Source organism: Notolepis coatsorum (assembly GCF_963971535.1).
Source record: "Notolepis coatsorum genome assembly, chromosome: 16".
Taxonomy (NCBI): Eukaryota; Metazoa; Chordata; class Actinopteri; order Aulopiformes; family Paralepididae; genus Notolepis; species Notolepis coatsorum.
Genome location: NC_140180.1, coordinates 74,461,861 through 74,479,599, shown reverse-complemented (window position 1 = coordinate 74,479,599; position 17,739 = coordinate 74,461,861). Strand labels below are relative to the sequence as shown.

Genomic DNA, 17,739 nt, shown 5'->3' with positions numbered 1-17,739 from the left:
GGCGGGGGTGGCATATGTGAGATCATGTGCTCATATTCACCAGAGGAATGTAAAAGGAGGGGGGCTTTGCTCCCCCCTCTCTCCTCCTTTCCTCTTTCCCTCCTTTCTTCTCTTCCCCTCTCCTCCTCCTCCCCTCTCCTTTCCTCTCCTCCACCTCCCCTCTCCTTTCCTCTCCTCTCCTTTCCTCTCTTACTTCCCCTTTCCTCTTTTCCTCCCCTTTCCTCCTCTCCTTTCCTCTCCCCTCTATTTCCCCTCTCCTCCTTTCCACCTCTCCTCCTCTCCTATTCTCTCTCTCCTCTCCTTTCCTCCTCACCTCTCCTCCTCACTGTTTTCTGTTCTCTCTCTCTCTCTCTCTCTCCCATGCTGTAGTGTAGGTCTGTTTTCACAAGCTCTTTACAGGATCCAAAACACCACAGAGCCATCCAGATGAAACAAAGCCGAGTCTCTCTTGGTTGTTTTGAAAAAGATTCTCTTTTATTTGGCTTGGTCGGAGCACCAGATCCCAGTAGTTTGACACGGGGGGGAGGGGGGCGTCTCTCAGATCAGATCCCACCAGTTTGTCTCCCGTTTCACGTAATTTCCTAGAAACCGCAGTGGGTGTTTATCGCCACACTCTTCCTCTGCTCGTTCTCACTCCTTTCATCAACAGGTCTTATGAGTCTCCAGAAAAGGGAGCAACGCTGAGAGATTCAATTCGACCCCCCCCACCCCGCCCGCCCTCCTTCCATTTAACCTCCTCCAAAAGTACAATAACATTCTCTCCTCTTCTCCACTCCTCTCCGTTGCGCGGCCGCTTGTGAGCACCAGACTGGCGTTGATTAAACCGACAGGGAAAACGACTGCAAGACAAAGTCCCAGCCCACCAGTTTAGCTTCACATCCTGGACTGGAGCTGGGTCTGGGTCTGCCAAGTGGAGGGCTTTTAAACTGGGCTAAACACTAATTGCTGCCCTATTTCCTTTATGTTGCTTCTTTCCCATCTGCGATGGCGCTTCCAGACCTCCCCACAGCAGCCAGAGCCTCATTATAGCGGACAGTTAACAAAGGCTGGGAAACAGAAGAGGAGAACTCACTCAGGACGGCTATCTAACCGCCAACTAGGAAGGCCGGCGAAGAAAATTGAATCAATGACAAGGGGGGGTGGGGGGGAGGGGCTTCTGATTAAATCCTTAAGGGATATTAAGATTTTAAGATTTGAGGAAATCTTAATTATTCATCTAAATCGCCGTCTCTTTGCTTTGATAAGGGGAGTTGAATTGAATCGGCAGGGATTGAAAAACGAGAGGGGAGAGTGAAGCAAATTGCCTTATCTTGCTCGCCAGACACTAATGTGTTTTTAATAGTAAAACGGAGCGATGCGCTGAAAAGGGGCCAATCGTCTCTACGTCCGAACGATGGAAATCGCCCCGAAATGGGGGGAAAACACCTACTTGTTGAGTGAGCTCTTTGTGTCATTCGCTCAGCCTTGTTTTCTCGTTATTTGATTCTTCACGTGTTTTTCTGTAGGTGTTTTTTTGTGTGCAGAGAGAAGGGTGGGGGGGGGGGGGGGGGGTTGTTGAGGAGGAGGACAATAAGAGCGAAGGATAAAGCGAGAGAGGGAATGAGATTGGGGAGCAGAAATAAAGGGGGGCTGAGATGGGGGGAGGAATAGAGAGAGGGGTGGTCAGCTACAAAGCCTAATGTTGCCATGGAAACGTGTTTATGCCTCGCTGATGCATCTTGTAGATCCAATTAGGAACTGATTGTGTCCTTGTCTTCATACACACACGCATGTGTATGCACGCACGCACACACACACACACACACACGCACACACGCACACATACATATACGACACACACACACAAGCTTGCTGCTGAAAACCAGCAAATTGTTGGGAGAGGTTTGGACAAAGGATGCCCTACGCTCTCTCTTATCGCCCCTTGAATTAACGCACCCCTCTCCCCCCTTACTCCCCCGCGAGCATCAGACAATAGATCTGGAAGTAACGTCTCACCCGCTTCCAAGCTGCGCGCTCCGCTCCTTACGAGAGGCCCTGTCCTATCTTCATACTCTTTCATGACATCATATTTAGCAGAGGGGGGGGGGGGGGGGGGGGGGTCCGACCGTTTTGCAAATTTAATTTTGGTTAATGTCTCTTTTGTGAGCGAAGTCCATTTATTTAGTAATAGAGTGTCTGAAGCGCTGAAAGGCTCTAATCCAATCATGTTCATTTTCATGGGGCATTTCTTCCAAAACGGGACTTTTTTTTCTCTTTTTTTTGTGATGGCGTCGCACAATGGCTGGCCATACGCCAGCGTTTAAACATCAGGAGGGGAGGGCCCGGCGATTCTCTCTCTCTCTCTCGCCCTCCTGCCACTCTCTATCTCTCTTTTCCTCACAACAACGACCGTGCGGGCCTTCCCTCCCTCCGCCTTTTCTGAAGAGGCAGTCATTTAGCGGTGAAATGATGTGTGTGATGATGGAATGAGGGGCTGTAGAGTAGAGGTGAGAGAGAGACAGAGAGAGAGAGACGGAGGGAGAGAGGGAGAGAGGGAGAGAGAGAGAGAGAGAGAGAGAGAGAGACGCCCGGCCCCTGATGTCTTGTTAAAACGTGAGGGATCAGAAAAAACAACAAATGCATTGCGCTCTGTTAAATCCTTCCTAAATCCGCTGGCATGGGCAGATCTAGCTGATAGCCCCGCTGCTGTGCTCGCTGTCTGTGACCACAACACACACACACACACACACACACACACACACACACACACACACACACACACACACACACACACTTGGTCAGTCCGGCTGTCTGGGTTAATGCCTGGCTAACTGGGACAGCAGACCTGAACCATGCTGACATTTTAAGCCCCAAACAAGTCCAGAACAATGATCCAGTCTGTCTGCCCCCCCGTCAGACCGCAGACCTCAGCCTGTTTCACTGACCAACTAACACACACACACACACACACACAGACTTATGTACGCACCTAGCCACAGGCACACACACACACACACACACACACACACACACACACACACACACACACACACACACATACACTCAACCTGAACAAATGCACCCAATGATCCCCTACCCCTCTCCCCGTCACACTGAGCTTCCGCCTGCTCCGTACCTTTAGCAAATGAAAGAGTACAAGCGCTGATCTGATTGAGTCTGTGCCCGGTGGAGAGGTGAAGAGGTACAGTAAGGCCAGATGGATTATCTTAATCCGCCGGTGGTCGGTGGATGATCAGGGTGAAAAGGGAAGATGAGCCGGGGGAGTCTTAACCCCTGAACCCCTCTGCTCTGTTTTTATTAAGAAGTAGGAATGCGTTTAGAGAGAAACATGAAAACCGCGTGGCTTATAGAAATATATATATATATATATATATATATATATATATATATATTTTAAACGAGGTGAATAGAATAATCTCCCTTTTTACATTTAGATTTTGTTTCTATGTCACGGCTCTCCTACTCTGTGGCCATTTTGTGTCATTCCTCAAGCTCGGCCGGCTGGTTGAGTCGGGGAAGGCCGGCCTTTGGGAGAGACGCCACGGGCAGGGGAGGGGAACGTGACGCCACGGGCAGGGGAGGGGAACGTGACGCCACGGGCAGGGGAGGGGAACGTGACGCCACGGGCAGGGGAGGGGAACGTGACGCCACGGGCAGGGGAGGGGAACGTGACGCCACGGGCAGGGGAGGGGACCGTGACGCCACGGGCAGGGGAGGGGAACGTGACGGCATGGGCAGGGGAGGGGACCGTGACGCCACGGGCAGGGGAGGGGAACGTGACGGCATGGGCAGGGGAGGGGAACGTGACGGCATGGGCAGGGGAGGGGAACGTGACGGCATGGGCAGGGGAGGGGACCGTGACGCCATGGGACAGGAGCAGGGGAGGGGAACGTGACGCCACGGGCAGGGGAGGGGAACGTGACGGCATGGGCAGGGGAGGGGAACGTGACGGCATGGGCAGGGGAGGGGACCGTGACGCCACGGGCAGGGGAGGGGAACGTGACGCCACGGGCAGGGGAGGGGAACGTGACGCCACGGGCAGGGGAGGGGACCGTGACGGCATGGGCAGGGGAGGGGACCGTGACGCCACGGGCAGGGGAGGGGAACGTGACGCCACGGGCAGGGGAGGGGAACGTGACGCCACGGGCAGGGGAGGGGACCGTGACGCCACGGGCAGGGGAGGGGAACGTGACGGCATGGGCAGGGGAGGGGAACGTGACGGCATGGGCAGGGGAGGGGACCGTGACGCCACGGGCAGGGGAGGGGAACGTGACGGCATGGGCAGGGGAGGGGAACGTGACGGCATGGGCAGGGGAGGGGACCGTGACGCCACAGGACTGGAGCAGGGGAGGGGAACGTGACGCCACGGGCAGGGGAGGGGAACGTGACGGCATGGGCAGGGGAGGGGAACGTGACGGCATGGGACAGGAGCAGGGGAGGGGAACGTGACGGCATGGGCAGGGGAGGGGACCGTGACGCCATGGGACAGGAGCAGGGGAACGTGACGCCACGGGCAGGGGAGGGGACCGTGACGCCACGGGACCGGAGCAGGGGAGGGGAACGTGACGCCACAGGACTGGAGCAGGGGAGGGGAACGTGACGCCACAGGACTGGAGCAGGGGAGGGGAACGTGACGCCACAGGACCGGAGCAGGGGAGGGGAACGTGACGCCACGGGACCGGAGCAGGGGAGGGGAACGTGACGCCACAGGACCGGAGCAGGGGAGGGGAACGTGACGCCACGGGACCGGAGCAGGGGAGGGGGGCCACGGGCTCTGGGCTGGAGCAGGGGGGGGTCGGGGGGGGCGTTAATAAAAGAGATTCATGTGACATTCTCCACATAGCTGAACATGGCGAAACAACTGTATACAGTGGATTTGATTCGAGTTGACACCTTCTTTATTTATCCAGGGAAATTCCGCGGATAACAATCGTCTCTTCTTACAAGAGAGCCCCGCTGCGCGTAGAATGATTACAAGAACAAATGCTGCACAACAACAACGAAATGCATTTCAGCGGCAGGGTGATAAAAAGCAATGAGAGGCGAAACAAAAGCAAATTCAGAAACTGTGTTAAATGCGTTTGTTGGAGCCTCCAGCTGAAACACTGTTTGTCTCCCTCAGACACCATCATTTATCTCCGGGGATGGAAAGTACCTTTATTACAAGTACCGGTCTGAGGTACTTGTTCTTTAACGTGGACGTTTTAGGGAAACTTGCTTTACATTTTTACATCGCATTTCAAAGGGATTTTTTTTTTACTCCAGGTTTATCTAATCGCTGCAGTTACTTGGAAGAGAAGAAAAGGTTTTTGCATACAAAACGAGATGAGATGAAGGAAATGATTACACTTTGAAAGTTCAAACCGACTCTTAAGGGGAAGTCGTTTGAGAACAGCGTAACTGCACCACCGACCTCTTTAACATGTGTGTCGATGCATTCAAGGCTTGAATAACCAGCACTGAGATGCACAAACGTACATAAACAAACATACTTTTAATCCTTAAAGGAACAGTTCACCCATAACCATTACCCACGTGTTCCTGAAGGAAAGGTTTTTCTTGCATGCCTCCACACGGAACGGAGTATCCAGAAACGGTAGCCATACTTGATGAATTGAAGTAAAATGTGGTTCAAATTCATTCAACAGCAAAACATTTGTTTACAAACTCTCAAACACACCGTGCAGTATAATTCAAGTCTCCATTTACTGTACGCTCAGTACTTCGCCATTTTCAGTAAAACTTTGCTAATGAAAACATTTCCGGATAAATGCTGCCTTCAAATGGGGTCGTCCATATGAAGGACCCACTATTGTGGTATTCACAACGTCGTCAGTGGAAATATTCTGCGCACTTGCCTATGGCTGCACGATTTTGGGAAATAATCTAATTGTGATTTTTCGGACAGATATTGCGATTGCGATTACATTTGCGGTTATATATTTGTTTCTTTATTAAGCAGCCCCACAGAGGTTTATTGTAAAATGCGGCTTGCATCTGGCCTATGCCGCGTGGTGGGTCTGTTCGGGAGACCGAGCCTGAAAAAGTTTCTTTTTACCTGGGAATCGATACCGGTACCCAACGGTACCTTTTTTTATGTACTTGACTCTCCCTCTCTGAAGTCTAAACTTCACAACACACAATATAAAACCCCTTACCTCCCTCTCCCAAACCGTTCCTACAACAATTCTTTTATGTTGCATGATCATGTATATTTATTTTGTATTATATATTTTTTTATGTTTAAATATCAACATTATCTGGCAATCCTCAGTAAATACTATCAAACTTCTCTGATGTCAGACCAGATATAAGACGCGTGCACACACACACACACAGAAAAGGAGAATGGCTTAAATGATTTTAGAAAACTTCAGCTAATAAAGTTAAATGTTTATCATCAACTATCCAGTTCATTTTTATAGTGTAACGTTTTGTTACTTAAACATTAATTGAACCAGTAGAGAGAGACAGCCCCCCCCCCCCACCCTTTCCTTACTCAGCTCAGATGTTTTCTCTGTCTTGAGCAGGGTTAGCTAGGAACAGCTTTCTCAAGCTTCGCAACTTGGGCATGGAATGGGCTACAGGACCATATCCACTTAGACACCCCAGTCTCTCTTGGTGAATTTAAATCTGTATTACATAAATTCCTACAAGAAGAATGTCGCTGCTTTCTGTAGTCGGGTCCCAACTGCAAAATTACTGTATTACCCTGTATTATACTGTCATACACTTTTACTATCATGTAGACTATTCTGCTTTGTGTTTTTGTGTTTACATGTGATGTATTGTATATTGTATATGCACTTTTATTATGTTCTTGTGTGATGTATCACACATTCTATTGCTGTGTGATGTATTGCAAATGTTATTGCTGTCATCTTGGCCAGGTCTCCCTTGCAAAGGAGATCTTGTATCTCAATGGGACTTCCTGGTTAAAAAAAATATATATATATATATTTAAAAATCGCGATTTTGATTTAAAATCGATTAATCGTTGAGCCCTACACTTGCCCTGTTTCTGCCCTGGCAACAGTGTCCTCACGACTTCAACCATTTGAACGCCAAGCATATTGTGCAACGACTTCCCACGTCGAGACCACAAACTCACAAGTTCCATTTGAAGGCAGCATTTATCATGAAATGTTTTCGTTAGCAAGTTTTAGCGAGAATGTGTGCGTTTGGGGAGTACTGAGCATACTACAGAATAAATCAGACTTGGTTTATACTGCGCGATGTGTTTGAGAGTTAGTAAACAAATGTTTTGCTGTTGTTGAATGAATTTGGACCCCATTTACTTGAATTCATCAACTATGGCTACCGTTTTGTGGTTTTTCACTCTGTTCAACATGGAGGCATGTGAGAGAGGGAAAAAAATCTTTAGTAATTGATTATCATTTTTGGGGTGAAGTGTTCCTTTAAAGGGGCGATAGTGTCTTGGGAGGTAGAGTAGTTGTCTGGTAATTCAGAGGTTCCCTGTTTGATTCCCGCTCCTCCTGGGCAGCGTGTCGAAGTGCCCTTAACACTTTGAGTGCCAGCCACGACAATTGTCGTTTTATCAGCCCCCCCGGTGAGTGCCGACGACGACAAATGTTGTTTAATTTTTTTATTAGCGATCTGAATTCATATTTCATCAACCGAGTCTCCCGTTGGTACAGCAGCCCCTCAAGGAGCTCAGATGGGAAAAAAGCGCCCCCTATCGTCTATCCCTGTGTAACTGCAGGTCAGTCGATTAGACTGGCCTGGGATCTGTAAATCTGTAGAGGTGGAGCCAACTGGCTCCATTGTGCTGGCGAGCCGTCTGATCAAGAGGGATCTGATCGCGAGACGGAAAGCAGCCTGGAATATATATTTACAGCAGCCAATAATCAATCAATAAGCTTGATCGATATTTGGAATGGCGATCAGGAATTGGAATAATCTTTTTGGAGAACATCTGATCTAAGGTAAGGAGTCTATGTTACCAGTCTTGGGGTAATCGGAGCTGTATTCACTGAGATAACAGCGTGTCCCTGTGTGTGTGTGTGTGTGATCTTGAGGAAACGAGAGAATAGATTTTTCAGCTCGCGTCTATAGCGTGCATAAGTACACATATACTATCGATAATCTAGCGTTTATTTGAAAACGATTCATAAATAGGCCGACAAATGACAACGTGTCTAGTGTATTCGAGAATATTCCAATAAATGCCGTTTATGGGGGAATCTTTAAATTTTCCGGAAATTTTCGAGAACGATGGCTTTTCGAAATGCTATAAAAAGGATATGAACCGATTTATAAAAAAAACAATGTTTCGACAATGTTGACTGCAAACAAGTCATTGATAAGCAACGGGCAGATTAGACACAGCCATAATTGAAAACATAGATTAGGCGTTTTTTTTTTTTATATTATTATTTTTTACTTTTCTTGGTCACGCAGGACCGGCAGAGGAGAGGGCGAACGGGAAGAGAGGTGGGGAGGACATGCGACAAATAACGTCGGGTGCTGTGATCGAACCCGGGTCGGCCGCGTAGGTGCGCAAGGCACTATGGTATGCGTCACGACTCACGAGGGCGCCCCAGATTAGGCGTTTTTAACGCTAACATTGAAGTGGATGATGGCACTCAACAGGGTTTTCAATGTTAACTGGCCTGCACTGAAATTGTTAAGCAATACACTTAACCCCTTGCTCCAGATGAGCAGGTTGGCACCTTGCATGGTTGCCTCCGCCATCGGTGTGTGAATGTGTGCGTGAATGGGTCAAATGTGAGGAACAAATTGTAAAGCGCTTTGGATAAAAGCGATATATAAATGCACCATTTACCATTTAAATTAATAGCGGTGTTTTTACCATGTGGGTCCTTATTCCTGCCTTGATAAAAAAATCAAGCCTTAAATTATAATCTTTTACTTTACCATTACTGGAATTTCTTTTTGTTAGTCTTTGTAGATTCACTACTGCCATTGGCTTCCATTGTATCTGAAATTGTATGTTATACACCACATAGACCCATGAAAGTTTGGCACATTTTAATTAAAATGTCATGCCTAGCTGAGGTGGATTTTCTTTTCCTAAAAGTGGGTCTAAAAGGGAATAAGAGGTATTCTTCCTCAGACACTGTTATATCACAATAGCAAAACTTTTTAATTTATTTTAATAAACCTGTATATTGACATTTTTCCAATTTACACACTTTATAAAAATTTATAGAAAATCAAACATACACCCACAACAAAAGTGTGTCTGTCAATTTTGAGACATTATAATACTTTGCTGCTACGGCTACTGTAGTCATCAACTATATAAAACAAAAACCCAAACCAACTGTAAATATTTAAATTATATGTATTGTTTATGAGGTAAACCGAACTACTGAAACACATTTTCTCCAAATGATTTATCTTCTGTACATGAAGACACTAGCAACCAAATATAATGTGGTGCTTATTTTATTAGTATTTTATTTTTACTGTTAATTCTATATCTTTTTAATATATACTTTTGGCATTTATATTTATGGGGTATTTTCCTTTAAAAAAAACTGAAAATAATAATAATATTGTCAACCCCCTCTGTAAATGACCAACTATTTAATTATTCATCATATGGAAACAGAAAATGTAAGTCAGACTTAGTTATTTTATACAAGTGTAATATGAAAATGTGTGAATTTTTTATGTACTTTTGCATTTTTGTCCATATTCAACTTTGTAAAGTTTCATTCTGATACGATGGAAGGAGTAATTTTTTCCTATCCTGTGATTATCTCCTTTTGTACTTCTAATCAAGTAACCTTTGAATGGAGGATTTTTAATTTTTTTTTTACTTTTCACATAACATTTCCATCTGGGTATTTTTAGCTTTTACTTAATGCCATAATTCTTACTCTAAATATATAAACTGTAGGATAGCAAGTCCACCACAGAGATTCAACACATAGGCTGGGCGACATGTTATGGACACATGTTATGGACACATGTTATGGACGCATATTGTCATGTTATCATCGACAAATTGATTGACAGGCCTTTTTTTTATTTTATATATATACAAGGACAAACAGCAGAAAAGGGCCAGATATGATTTTTTTTAATTTTCTTTTATTATTGATCTTTTTCCCCCTCCATTTTCCTCCGATTTTCTCCCATCCCAATGTTAGTCGTATGCCAATTCCCCATCCCTTCCTGGTCGCTGCGCACTTACCCCCCACAGTCAGATCATCTGGGAGAGTGGAGGCTATCACGTGCTTCCTCCGACACACGTCCAGCCAATCAACCGCTTCTTTTCACCTGGCAGCGCGGATCCTCCCTGAGAGGGCGTAGCGTGTGGAAGGATCACACTATCCCACTCAGGTCCTATCCGCGCTTAGCAGGCGCCCCGACCGAACTGTAGGAGTCGCTGTTTACAACGACCCTGACCCACCCCGCCAGCTTCTCCCACCCTCTAATACAGCCAATTGTATTAGTGTGAACGGCCAGCCAAGCTGGTGACAACCCCGGAGCTGTGAGCTGGATTCGAACAGGCGAATCCAGCTCACAGCTTCAGGGTTGGTGACGAACGCAATCTCCGCTACGCCACCTAACCGCCCCCAGATATGAGTTTTTCATATCTTCTGATGCTATAAAAGCAGTGTTTACACACAGACAATATTTGGGGTAAAATAACCAGCAGGGAAACGTACAGCAAGCTTATTTTCCATCTCAAACTCTTTAATAATATCTGTGAATATGACCTGGACCTGGTCCAAAAAAAAACAAAAGAAGATTATGTCCTGTAATTTAAAGCTGATGTGGATGATTCAGGGCGGCCCTGTGAGTAATCGTCTGGTTCTAGGTTTGTCTGTCTTGAGTTTTGAGCACAGGTCTTTTTCCCCTGGTGGTCTGTCTGTGTTGGAATGCGGACCACTTTTGTTGTGATTCCCCGTTGGACGGGGTCGAGGTCGTTTTGAGCATTGGCCAGTTATCTGGGAATTGTGTACTTAAGTCCCCCCCCCCCCTCACTACTGGTTGTTAACCCATTCCTCTTCTCTCTCTCCTCCCCCCAGATTCTTGATAGGGAAGGGACTGATAATCTACCCGGACATCGGGGACAAACTGGACATCATCTGCCCCAAGGCGGACACGGGCAGGGACTATGAGTTCTACAAGCTCTACCTGGTGAAGAGGGAACAGGCGGAGAGCTGCAGCACGGTCCTGGACCCCAACGTCCTGGTCAGCTGCAACAAGCCCGAGAAGGACATCAAGTTCACCATCAAGTTCCAGGAGTTCAGCCCCAACTACATGGGCCTAGAGTTCAAGAGGAATATCAACTACTACATCACCTGTAAGTTACTCACATCATCTATTACATCACCTGTAAGTTACTCACATCACCTGTAAGTTACTCACATCACCTGTAAGTTACTCACATCATCTATTACATCACCTGTAAGTTACTCACATCATCTATTACATCACCTGTAAGTTACTCACATCAACTATTACATCACCTGTAAGTTACTCACATCACCTGTAAGTTACTCACATCACCTACTACATCACCTGTAAGTTACTCACATCATCTATTACATCACCTGTAAGTTACTCACATCACCTGTAAGTTACTCACATCACCTACTACATCACCTGTAAGTTACTCACATCACCTGTAAGTTACTCACATCATCTACTACATCACCTGTAAGTTACTCACATCATCTATTACATCACCTGTAAGTTACTCACATCATCTATTACATCACCTGTAAGTTACTCACATCATCTACTACATCACCTGTAAGTTACTCACATCATCTACTACATCACCTGTAAGTTACTCACATCATCTATTACATCACCTGTAAGTTACTCACATCACCTACTACATCACCTGTACGTTACTCACATCATCTACTACATCACCTGTAAGTTACTCACATCATTCTATTACATCACCTGTAAGTTCATCTATATTTTCACCTGTACGTTACTCACATCAACTATTGTTCCACCTGTAAGTTACTCACATCATCTATTGTTCCACCTGTAAGTTACTCACATCATCTACAGGTATATCTCTTCACCTGTAAGTTACTTGCGTACAGTATGTTTTTTGTGGTCGTACAAATTAGAAACCTTGTAGCCTAAACATACAGTGTAAAAAAGGTAAGAATGTTTTCTTTCCAGCTGTAAGTATTTGGGGGCAAACCTATTCCCTTTTGAAGGGAAAATTCACCTTGGAGCAGAATTCACTTATATAATTCTTTTGAACTTGGGACATACAGTTCTATCGATATTTGTGAGCTTTCTCTTTCACAAAGTCAGTAAGCCAGGAACCTGAAGTGTTGTTCTGTAATGACAACCCTCGAGAGCTGCTCTGTCGGCAGCATATGGGAGACTTCAAACTTTGTGAACAAAAAAAATATTTATTTGAGCTTTTCCTCCACCCAGAGCGAGACTTTCGTAAACAGCCGGAGTATTTTCACAGTGTCTCGCGAAGTTGTTTTTACATTCTCTGTCAATGGAGCAATGCTGGGAAAGAGAGCGTCTCGATGACATGGCAGATTAGATCTTATAGGTCCCGACTGCAGGATAGACGCTTAAATGTGTACACACTCACAGATCTTGAATAAACAGTCCACAATCAAAGGAATAATACATGAGAATTCGATTTTATCTTATTTCTTTATATTTAAGTTGGACCGAAGTTGCCTTGATACCAGCTCCCTGCGTCTGTATAATATAGTATCGGCTAAATCCTCATTGCTGGACGCAGAATACCTCATGAAAACGTTCTCTTATTGTTCTAAACTCTGAATCTGTACCTTGAATTTGTTGGCACGTCTGTCCCACGTCGGGGGGACGAGCTCGATCACGGTTGGTCTCATACACCCATGTCAGTTTTTGTCCCGGCGGTAATGGGATACGCTATTTGTCTTGGTATTATGTTAATGTTGTTGTCCTTTTGCACAGGAAGGACATGGTTTATTTATCCCAATGCAGCCTGTACAACATGCCGCAGAACACTTCATCTATCATTTAGATAATGGCCATGCAGTGTGTGTGTGTGTGTGTGTGTGTGTGTGTGTGTGTGTGTGTGTGTGTGTGTGTGTGTGTGTGTGTGTGTGTGTGTGTGTGTGTGTGTGTGTGTGTGTGTGTGTGTGTGTGTGTGTGTGTGTGTGTGTGTGTGTGTGTGTGTGTGTGTGTGTGTGTGTGTGTGTGTGTGTGTGTGTGTGTGTGTGTGTGTGTGTGTGTGTGTGTGTGTGTGTGTGTGTGTGTGTGTGTGTGTGTGTGTGTGTGTGTGTGTGTGTGTGTGTGTGTGTGTGTGTGTGTGTGTGTGTGTGTGTGTGTGGTATACTCATGTGAGTTGTGTGTTTGGGTCTTTTGTGAGAGAGGAATAGGAGAGGAGAGACAGAGCACCTGCAAAAATGTGCATACCCAGGGTTTTCCAGCTTTCCCTGTGTGTGTTGAGGCCTCCTAAGGCCGGCTTATCCCAGCCTGTAAGATGTGAGTGTGTTATCCTGCTGCCTCTGTGGGGAATGTGGTCCAGCCGGCCAGCAGAGCGACGTAAATCTGCTCTCCTGTAAAGACCTGGCTTATCTGGCTCTGATTAACGGTCAAACGCAGCAGACATGGGAGAGAGACAACAAGAAGACACATAGGGAAGTGGACATTCCATTGGCCGCGGTGGGGGTGTAGAAGACTCCCCGCCCAGCCCCACGCGCCCCCCTTCCAGCTCTTGTTCAGTTTTTTTCCTATACGTCTTTTTCTCGTTTTCTCCCGTCCTCATCAAACACCAGCTGCCCCCCCCCCTGCCCGATCCTCTACCTCTCCCCCTCCTCTCTGTGGGGCAGAACCAGCGACAAATGGCGCAGTTCCCAAAGTAGGAGCAACAAATGGTGTGTCTGTCTGTTATGTCAGTCAAGTCAGTAGAAGTCAGGTCTCCCCCCTGTTCTGGTGTCCCAGCAGGGGGTTGGCTCAGACTGCCCTGTCCCGCCCCTGCCACAGGGTTCCTTCACTCATCCAGGAGCCCGGGGGGTGCTGGTGGGTTGGGACAGAGGTCAAAGCTCAAGGGCCAGAGGGGTCAGGGAGACCCAGCAGGGGTGCGTAATGATAACCCCGACCCTGATCTAAATCCCAGATCCTGGCACCAGCACTGGCCGTCCATCATCCTCCAACCCCCCACACCCCCACCCCCCTCCCCCACGGTGCGTGACCGAACAAACTGGTTGTATTTCATAGCTTTGTCTAAACACAGGATATGGAAGAGCTGTTTGTGAGGCGAATGGCCGCTCTGTGTTTAGGGGGTTTAGAGTCTGGAGAGAGAAGCGATTGGAGACAGGAGGTCTTTATATATATATATATATATATATATATATATATATATATATATATATATATATATAGAAATACAATGGAGAAAATGAGAGGGAGAGAGAGGGACACACACACACACAGACTTTGTTTGTCTCAGGGGAAGCAACAGTTGTGATTGGAGGATCACAGTAAGAGGGCAGGATTTGAGATAATTTTTTTTGTAAAGGGCTTTTATCCAAAGCGCTTTACAATTTGTTCCTCACATTTTACACACATTCACACACCGCTGGTGGAGGCAACCATGCAAGGTGCCAACCTGCTCATCGTGAGCAGTTAGGGGTTAAGGGGGCTTTCACACTAGCCATTCAGGGTCGAATCGGAGCGCGATCGCACCAAAATAGGGTGTGATGAGAACGCCCCCCCCCCCGTCCCCGGGGACGCTGATTCGCTCCAAACCTGGACCGCTGGAATAGGTGGTCTCGGGTGCGCGCCAGCGTCCCCGACGACGGAGCGGGGCGTGGTGTGCAAGCTTACTGTAATGCTTTCATGCTTGCTTGAATTTTTTTGGGCAGATAAAAACATACAGCAACAACTGGACAATACCCACAAAAACGATATTTATGGGCAATTTGGCGAGTTCAGACCTCAACCAAACAAGCATGTTGAGCCTCACGGCTCAGTGGATGAAAACTTCGAGATGAAGCCACGTTACAAGCCCAAGACTTCCCTGGCTCGCATTAGGCCTGGCAATTTTTTTGCCATTGCTATGTCTATACATTGGTTTCTTGTTCGAATGCATTTATTTCTATAGACCAGTGGTGCCCAACCAGTCGGCCGTGATCGACCGGGAGATTGCAGGCTGATTTTCAAGTAGACCGCGAGATAATTTGTATATAACATCAAGTATGTTGTCACGGCTGAGATGAGGCTTGCTTTAGCGCAGAGCTTTCCTTTCATTTCATTATAGACACAGACCAGCGCGGACCTTCAATGACATGCAATATAATTGATGCGAGCAATGGGCTAACGTTAGCTGCTAACTAAATCCAATAACTAGGCTAAGCTAACTAGCATTAGCCGCTAACCCTGGAAAACGCTCAAAGCGGACTCCACGACACCAGTTCCATTCGTGAGAAAATGGGGTGGGTTATATTGACATGGCTTGACAACAGAGGTTCAAATATAACTTCATATTTATTGGTTATTCATTTTCTTATATCGGGCATCCAGTTTCCATCTCCGTATGTTCAACTGTTCCATGACGTTCGAGTGTGACATCATCGCCTACGGCAGCTTACACGCTCAAAACGCAAAACCGTAAACAAAACCCGGAGCGAACCAAGACTGCAGTGTGTACACAAACCAGAGGGAGGGGGGGAGTTCGCACTCAAAGACGGAGCGAGGACGGAGTGGAGCACCCGTTCCTAATGAGAAAGCCCCCTAAGTGTCTTGCTCAAGGATGCTGCCCCCGGACGCTGCCCCCGGAGGAGCGGGAATCGAACCGGGAACCTCCGGGACGACTGCTCTACCTCCCGAGCCACTGTCGCCTCCATTTTTGTCCATCCTATATTTTCACTCCAGCTCCCTTCCGTTCCATATAAGGGCGGTAGACTCCGCCATGCTGTCGTCATGCAGTCCGGTTCACTCCTGATTTCCCGTGTTGCCGCACGGGTTAAGCCTGATCCGCCCTGACAGCTGTCACTCTCCATCTCGCTCTGACATTCAGAGCCTCCGCCACCAGAGTCCTGCTGCCTCAGTGGAGCGTAACGCTAGAATGCATTCCCGACACACCCCATCTAACACCGCAACATCCCCTTTTACCCCTAATTCACACTCCATAGGCTTAGGCTCAGAGTACATGATTCCAAATAAGAGGAGCTCCCATGCTCTTCTATCCTTGTCTCGGTACCTAAACCACTAGATTCTCTGGTGAAGGAGTCTCTGTTTGCCGTGGTATAGTGTCTCTGTTTGCCGTGGTATATTGTCTCTGTTTGCCGTGGTATAGTGTCTCTGTTTGCCGTGGTATATTGTCTCTGTTTGCCGTGGTATATTGTCTCTGTTTGCCGTGGTATATTGTCTCTGTTTGCCGTGGTATAGTGTCTCTGGTCTCTGTTTGCCGTGGTATAGTGTCTCTGTTTGCCGTGGTATATTGTCTCTGTTTGCCGTGGTATATTGTCTCTGTTTGCGTGGTATAGTGTCTCTGTTTGCCGTGGTATAGTGTCTCTGTTTGCCGTGGTATATTGTCTCTGTTTGCCGTGGTATAGTGTCTCTGTTTGCCGTGGTATATTGTCTCTGTTTGCCGTGGTATAGTGTCTCTGTTTGCCGTGGTATAGTGTCTCTGTTTGCCGTGGTATATTGTCTCTGTTTGCCGTGGTATATTGTCTCTGTTTGCCGTGTATAGTGTCTCTGTTTGCGTGGTATATTGTCTCTGTTTGCCGTGGTATATTGTCTCTGTTTGCCGTGGTATAGTGTCTCTGTTTGCCGTGGTATAGTGTCTCTGTTTGCCGTGGTATATTGTCTCTGTTTGCCGTGGTATAGTGTCTCTGTTTGCCGTGGTATAGTGTCTCTGTTTGCCGTGGTATATTGTCTGTTTGCCGTGGTATATGGTAGGGATGTGCATGACTGACCAAAATCTTTTTCGAATAGTCTACTGAGCGCGCTATGTGGTTCGCCATATTCGGTTAAAATGTTCAGTTTCAGTTCAATTCAGTTATTCTTTTAATAGAATGGATCATTAAAATCAAAGGGTATTGCACATAAATAGGCACTTCAGATAATCCTTCAGAATGTTGATCGGCTCAGCTGACCGACAATAATCAAAATGACACCATTCACCATCGTAGCTATAATAACAGCATTGCATTGGCCTATCAACCAGTTTTAATAAACAAACAAACAGTAGCATGTGCATCTTTTAGATCAATTAGGCTATGAAAATGAGGCTGCCTCTAAATATAAAAATTAATTAAATAAGAATGGTTACTTTGCTTCACTTAAATTTAAATTATTTTTTTAATTATATATATATATTTCGACTCTGACATGAAAATCAAATGTGGAGACTGGCACATCCGTGGTATATGGTCTCTGTTTGCCGTGGTATATAGTCCTATAGGGTTGGAAGGTTGGAAGGTCAAGGTTAAAATCCCTGGCCTAGCAAGCAGATCTCCTGACGATCCTCCGCTGCCCTACATTCAGTGGGACGTAAAGACACCAACATATGCATGCGTGCACCACGCAGGCGCCATGGGAGCGTGCGCAAGGACATACGTGCAGTCGTGCACACACACACATAGACACGCTTACACACATGCTTATACACATACACATGCTTATACACATGTACACATACACTGCTTATACACATGTACACATACACATGCTTATACACATGTACACATACACATGCTTATACACATGTACACATACACATGTTATACACATGTACACATACACATGCTT

At 46.6% G+C, this 17,739-nt stretch overlaps 1 protein-coding gene across 1 annotated transcript in view; it reads left to right on the top strand.

Moving 5' to 3' along the window:
* Positions 1–17,739, top strand: part of efnb1 (ephrin-B1) — a 68,804-nt gene that overhangs the window by 27,629 nt on the left and 23,436 nt on the right. The window contains exon 2 of the mRNA XM_084332089.1: positions 11,028–11,305. Within this exon, the coding sequence (XP_084188215.1) occupies positions 11,028–11,305 (278 nt within the window). The remainder of the gene's footprint in view (positions 1–11,027; positions 11,306–17,739) is intronic.